The 6,051-nt window shown below is 37.1% G+C and overlaps 1 protein-coding gene and 1 pseudogene across 1 annotated transcript; one reads left to right on the top strand and one right to left on the bottom strand.

Moving 5' to 3' along the window:
• The first annotated feature begins 243 nt into the window (after positions 1–243).
• Positions 244–1,596, top strand: LOC105114816 (protein phosphatase 2C 77-like; annotated as a pseudogene).
• A 123-nt stretch (positions 1,597–1,719) lies between these two features.
• On the bottom strand, positions 1,720–5,706 carry LOC105114813 (mitogen-activated protein kinase kinase 2-like). The gene is made up of 9 exons (XM_011011505.1): positions 5,325–5,706; positions 5,142–5,226; positions 4,760–4,894; positions 3,849–4,073; positions 3,572–3,754; positions 3,236–3,459; positions 2,780–2,825; positions 2,443–2,539; positions 1,720–2,201 (listed from the first exon to the last, which is right to left on the bottom strand). Exons 1-9 carry the CDS (start codon positions 5,405–5,407, stop codon positions 2,182–2,184), a joined length of 1,098 nt encoding a protein of 365 aa, XP_011009807.1. The 5' UTR covers positions 5,408–5,706; the 3' UTR covers positions 1,720–2,181.
• Between the last annotated feature and the right edge of the window lie 345 nt (positions 5,707–6,051).

Here is a 6,051-nt window from a genome sequence, read left to right on the forward strand (position 1 = left end):
CACACACATATATGTGTGTGTGTGTGTGTGTGTGTATAATTCTTTTTTGGAGGGTTTCAAAGCTAATTTGAGAGTGTGTTGAGAGTTAAATGAATTCAATAGAAGAGGTAGTCGTTATTGTACCATTTAGCATAGGAAAAAGTGGTCTGAAATGAGTCATCAGTATCCCACGTTGGCTTTTCTGGGTTTAAGCGTATTGCAGACAAGGCAACCTTGTTATCAAAACCCCCAACCAAGCTAACGATGCCTTGTGATCCGTCCATTGCTTCTGAAAGTGAAGGTTGCAGAAGTAATAGTGCACTGAGTGGGAAAAATGGCAGTGTGCCAATAATGGCGGACGGTAAAGCGAAGGGAAAAGATGAAGCAAATTTCTCAAAAATGAAAACTGAAAATGAAAGTAGCTTGAATTCCAGGGAAACTATAAACCAGCCATGCGAGAAGTATGAGTTATCTGTAGTGATAGAAGTCACCAACTCCAATGGAGGTTGAAGAAAGTACTTGTAGTAATTTTCAAGCGATTGTGTCAGTTGCAGTGGATGCTGAGGGTGAAGATGAATGTGGGCTGCTAGATTCAAATTTGCCTGAGGAGTTCCTGAAAAAAGAAAATCAACAGAACAAGCAACCAGATTGTTGATGAATAGCATAGCTACCACTATGGGGATTTCCATCTATCCGTGGAGGGAGACCAGAGATGGAAGAAGCTGTTGGTACTGTCCATAGATTTACGCAAATCCCTACCCAAATGTTAATGGATGGCCGTCTCCCAAGGCATGAATCAGAGTCTTGGTTGCTTCACGGCCTATTTTTTTGGTGTCTACGATGGACATGGAGGTCCTCAGGTTTGCTTAATAACGCTCCTCTCCTATTTCCTTAGTCCCCTTTCATTAAGTATATTGATCAACGTTTACCTTGAGGTTTATTTGCACAGTAAACTCCTGCATTTTGGTTTTGGCCGAGGAGATAGAACTTGCAAAATCAAGCTTCTGTAATGAAGGCACTTGGGATGGCTGGCAGGGTCACTGGAAGAAAGCCTTCTCAAATTGTTTCATTAGAAGCTGATGCCGAGAAGAGAAGATCTTGCAATATTTTTTTGGCTATACATAGGTGACAGATACTTGAAACCACGGATGATTCCGGATCCAAAAGTGCCTTGTTTTGGCGAGTGATGGTTTGTGGGAAGCCAATGCAAACGAGGCGGCCTGTGACATTGCACGAAAAAGAACCATTCTTTGGTGGCTAGAGGTGGAGGAGTCTATCCTGCTGCTCAAGCCGCAGTAGAGTGCCTCTCAAATCTCTCTCTCCAAAAAGGAACGGCCTGTGACATTGCACGAAAAAGAACCCTTCTTTGGTGGCTAGAGGTGAAGGAGTCTATCCTGCAGAGTGCCTCTCAAGCCGCAGCAGAGTGCCTCTCAAAGCTTGCTCTCCAAAAAGGTAGCCAGGACAATATCACCGCTCATTGGAAATTTGGAAGGAGGTCGGTAGTAACTTGCATTTCAGTGTTACGCAACTTATATTGTAGCTAGTTTCAAGCTTAGAATGTAATCTTGGGAGTTTGGTGGAGGTTCAGGTCTTGACATTTCAGTGATTTTTTTTTTTTAAATATCATTTGCAACATCAACACCACATCAAAACAATACAAAAACATAACAAAATATTAAATTTAAGGGGAAAAAAAATCAAGATTTAAAAAAAAAAACTTGTTTCTTGACCTTTCCTTGATCCGCAAATTCTTACTATTCTCCAATTGGGAATCAGTCAGGGTAAAACCAACTCGTGGCCACCCAAAAGAGACATCAGATCGTAAGAGGACTCTGAAGTTCCTCAGAGTTTGAAAGGTCAAAGTTTCACACAAAGTCATATATTGACACCTTTCAAACAGGAGTTTGATGCATTTGCAACACTAGACAAGCAACAAAATCACTTTATTTCGGTAAGTTATACAGAAAACTATTTTCCTTGACATCCATCACAAATCACAAGCCTCGAAACCATACACTCTCTATTCCATGGATCAGTGTGAGGTAATACGGTAAATATTCACTTTTTGTGAATTGCTAATGGTTTGAAAACCTCAGCCCTGATCACCGTAATTTCAGCAAGTTGATTTATTTCAAGCCACAGTGACTGTTAAGAATCTTTCTTCAGGCCTTCAAAATTTCAATAGATAACTTCCCATAACTCTCAAGAGTCTGATATAGTATCTGCACTTTGTCAAACACAATAGCTTAAATTCAAATCTAAAGGGCATGAATTCTCATAAGAGTTATGGTCGACATGGTAAATGCATTAATTACATAGACACAGGCGAACTATTAAATGATTAGTAAGACATGGATTATGCAACTACATCTACACAAGAACTCAACAAAAAAAGAAATAATAAGAAAATAAAATTGACCAAATGATTTCAAGAAATGATGTGAATGGGAAAATTAGACTTACCACATGTTTTAAGGGTTGCAAGAGGAGAGCCAGCATTTGTAAAGTATGACGCGAGATCCACATGCAGGTCTTCATACAAGTTCATGAATGGGTGTGTCTGGTATTGAAATTAGAAAAAGAAAAGAAGAGTCAGATCCATGAGCGTCCACTAATAGCATAAACATGTTTTGAACATATTGAAAAGAGGCAAAAGAAGGGTGGGGTATTAGCAGCCTGCTGAGCATTAATGACATTCCATATTCATAGAGAGGAGAAAAGAGTGAAGGACGTGGAGTGCCAGTAACAGGCAGACAGCTAATTGCCCCACCCAGTTTAACAATCATAGGACTTCAAATACCATCAGTTCATGTGCTGACTGTCTATCCTTCGGATCTTTCTGCACACTGTAAGAAGACAGAACCACAGAATGAAAATCAGTAACTTCACAAAATCATCTGGCCCAAAGCTACTACAGAAGCAATGAAAAGGAGTGCCAGAGCATAATACTCCAATTGAAAAAAAAAAGCAGCTTGCAGCACTAACCATGTCCTCTGGAACATGCCATAAATCAGTGCAGATTGAGTTCTCAGTCAATAATATTTCCAAAATGGAGAAAAAACTAGACAAAAATGGAAAACATTGGGCATTGATTTAAAAAGTTCATGACTTCCTTTTTTCCTTGATCCTACTTCAACCGCAAATGCACATCCTCAAAAAAGCCAAATTTATATGGAAAAAGAAAAAGTAACAAGAAATGGTGCTATCCAAGTATTAGAAGGTGCATGACGATACTTCAAGCAAGACTTATCTTTACCATGCTGATATAAATGAACAAAACTCTGGAGAAAATTGGTCGGATGATGCAGAAGGAGGAGGTTGATCAACAATAGCTTCCATGAGTTCGTAGACATTAGTCCAGCCTTCATCAAGCTCTGGAGGGGAAAATGGGAATTGGCCTGTTGCACACTCCAGCAATACCAACCCCAAGCTCCAAATGTCACTTTTATAGCCATATTTCCCCCCACTAATTCTCTCAGGCTGTAAGATAATCACACATCAAAATTCTTAAAATTTCAGATACAGGCCACATAATGGTTGCCAGAGAAAGTGGAAAAGCTGTTGCAATCAAATTTACAATCAAATTACTTACAGACATATAGTTGTATGTGCCAACAAAACTATTAGCCTGTCCAGACGTGCTTTGCATGATTGCACTCACTCCAAAGTCAGTAATCTTGACTTCTCCTCTATGATTTACCAACAAATTAGAAGGTTTTAAATCCCTGTGGATAATGTGTTTTTCACGATGAAGATACAACAAACCCTTGAGCACCTGTATTTATGGGAAAACAGATTGATGATAGAGAAATCGGTATCTGTTATAAATATATGAAACACAGGAATAAAATGAACTTTCCATGTTTTACCTGCTTACAGATGGCAGCAAGATATGGTTCTGGAATTGTTTTAACACTTTTCAGAAAATCTGCTAGAGATCCACCATCCATGTACTCTAAGATAATTGAAATGGCACCATTATCGTAAAAAGACTGGTAGCACATGACAACATAAGGACATTGTGATGACTGATTAATTTTCAGTTCCTGAGCAATGGCCTTGCGTGCAGACTCTTCAATATTCATTTGTATAACCTGAAATTGAACAAGAATGCCAAATTCGTACTCGTTACAACTAGACAAGTAAATGAAAAGGCATACACATCAGTGGACAACAAGTATACTGATTATTACCCAAACAGGAAATAAAACGATGATAAGCATCCCAACACACGCAGGAAGTAAATATTGGTAGGGTTTATGAGAGAAATATTCACTTGAAACCACTTCATATATAATGTAATAGTGATGTTCAAAATAACTGTGAGAGAACTATTCCTCCCATATTCATAACTGAGTTTTACTCAAAATATCGGAGCATACAAGACTTAAGGGCTAGTAAAACTATGATGTAGTTGCTCTAATTCTCAAAACTTACATCTCAAAAATCTAGTATGAGTGGAATTGGATGCGGTTTTATAAACTAAATTAGGGAAAAGGGCACAGAAGAAATCCGTTGCGCCAACAGCAGAAAACTAGCTATTCTTTATCTTAACAGTTAAAATGTTTGTGAATTGAAGTCATTTTCAGTAGCCAGAAACCAGTGGAAAAAACTATGCAACATGTGGTACAAATTACTTTAATTGGCAATGGATAGCACAGCAGCTTCGGGCATTAACTGATCGAACACTAGGCTTAGAGACCAAGACAGAAATTCTGGATGCCGAATGTAGCCAAAAATATGCAAGTAAGAACAAGGTAACGGCTGAATCATATGATACCTTCAAGGCAAAAAACTGGCTTGTCCATTTGTGTTGCACCAACTGGACGATTCCACTACTTCCCTTCCCGATGACCTTAACCATGTCCATGTCAGCTAAACTTAATTGGTTGTCTGAAGGCGTTATTGGAGGTGGCTGAAAACGGAAATAAAAAATTAAGAAAAAAAATGAAAAACACAAACTATCAGTCATCAGTTCACGGGATGAGATCTTAACTTCAAAAATTAACCAAGAACAACAACATTAATTGAAAAGAGCATGTTTCATATCCCTCAGGCTGAAGGATCTATTAATGGTTAACTAAAAATAAGATTTGTGTCCAAACTTAACAGCATTAATTAATTAATTAGATCACACAAGCAACAAGGAAATCTTGTCTTACAGGTTCGCTTTCCGTTTGAGAGACTACTCGAACTCCGTCTCGATTGACAAGCAGATCACCATCCTTGAACGTGCCGCTTTGGGTTCTGCAATTATTACCAGAAATTAAGAAAGAGCCATGAGCTCAGAGATGCACGTAAGAAAATATCTAGAATGAGAACAAATAAAGAAGAGAGAAAATTACAAGAACTTGGCGAAGGAAACTTCATCCGGAGGAGGAAGAGAGAGCTTGAGCTTAACATTAGGGTTTAAGCATCCCTTCTTCATCTTTTGATGAGATTTCTTCTCTTCTCTTCTCTTCTCTTTTGGTATGAGCAGCAAAGTCGCTGTGAGTCTTTAAAGAAAAAAAAATGGTGGGCTGTGGCTATAATAGACAGTTACTGCATAAAAATTGTTGAAGTAGCAGTAAATGAGAAGGACAATTTATTAATTTTGCTTTTTTTATGTCTTTTGAGGGTGGGGGGTGGTACTTGGTAAACAGCAGTACTAGTCTTTTGGTCTAATCAGTCACCATTACAGAAACCACGAAGAAGATGAACCTTTCTCTTTCAGTGTTTACTTTTCGTTTCGTTATTTTTTTTTTCCTGTCTGGAGACTGTTTGATAAAAAGTTATTTTTTTTGGAAGCTCATTAAAATAAAATAAAATTTTATTTTTAATAGTATAATTAATGAAAATATAAAAAATAAAAAAAATATATTGAAAATATTTTTTAAAAAAATTAATTTTTTAAAAAAATTTAAAATTAAGATTTTTTTTTAAAACACACTAATAATATTTTTTTAAGCATTTTAATCCCTTCTAAATTAATGTTAATGGGTTCATGTTAAAATTTCTCTCTTAATTATTTTTAATCCCAAGATAAAAATGTATTGATAAACATTGAAATTCTGTTTTTATATATATATATAT

This window comes from Populus euphratica, unplaced genomic scaffold (assembly GCF_000495115.2).
Source record: "Populus euphratica unplaced genomic scaffold, PopEup_1.0 scaffold583.1, whole genome shotgun sequence".
NCBI classification, from domain to species: domain Eukaryota; kingdom Viridiplantae; phylum Streptophyta; class Magnoliopsida; order Malpighiales; family Salicaceae; genus Populus; species Populus euphratica.

Bases quoted from the DNA above. Each gene is read 5' to 3' on its own strand.
- LOC105114813 (XM_011011505.1), bottom strand. From the start codon at position 5,407: ATGAAGAAGGGATGCTTAAACCCTAATGTTAAGCTCAAGCTCTCTCTT. The intron at 2,826-3,235 runs GTAAAGATAAGT...GTCTTCTTACAG, and splicing joins TGTTCATTTATATCAGCATG to TGTGCAGAAAGATCCGAAGG. The intron at 2,202-2,442 runs GTAAGTCTAATT...GACAAAGTGCAG, and splicing joins TGCAACCCTTAAAACATGTG to ATACTATATCAGACTCTTGA.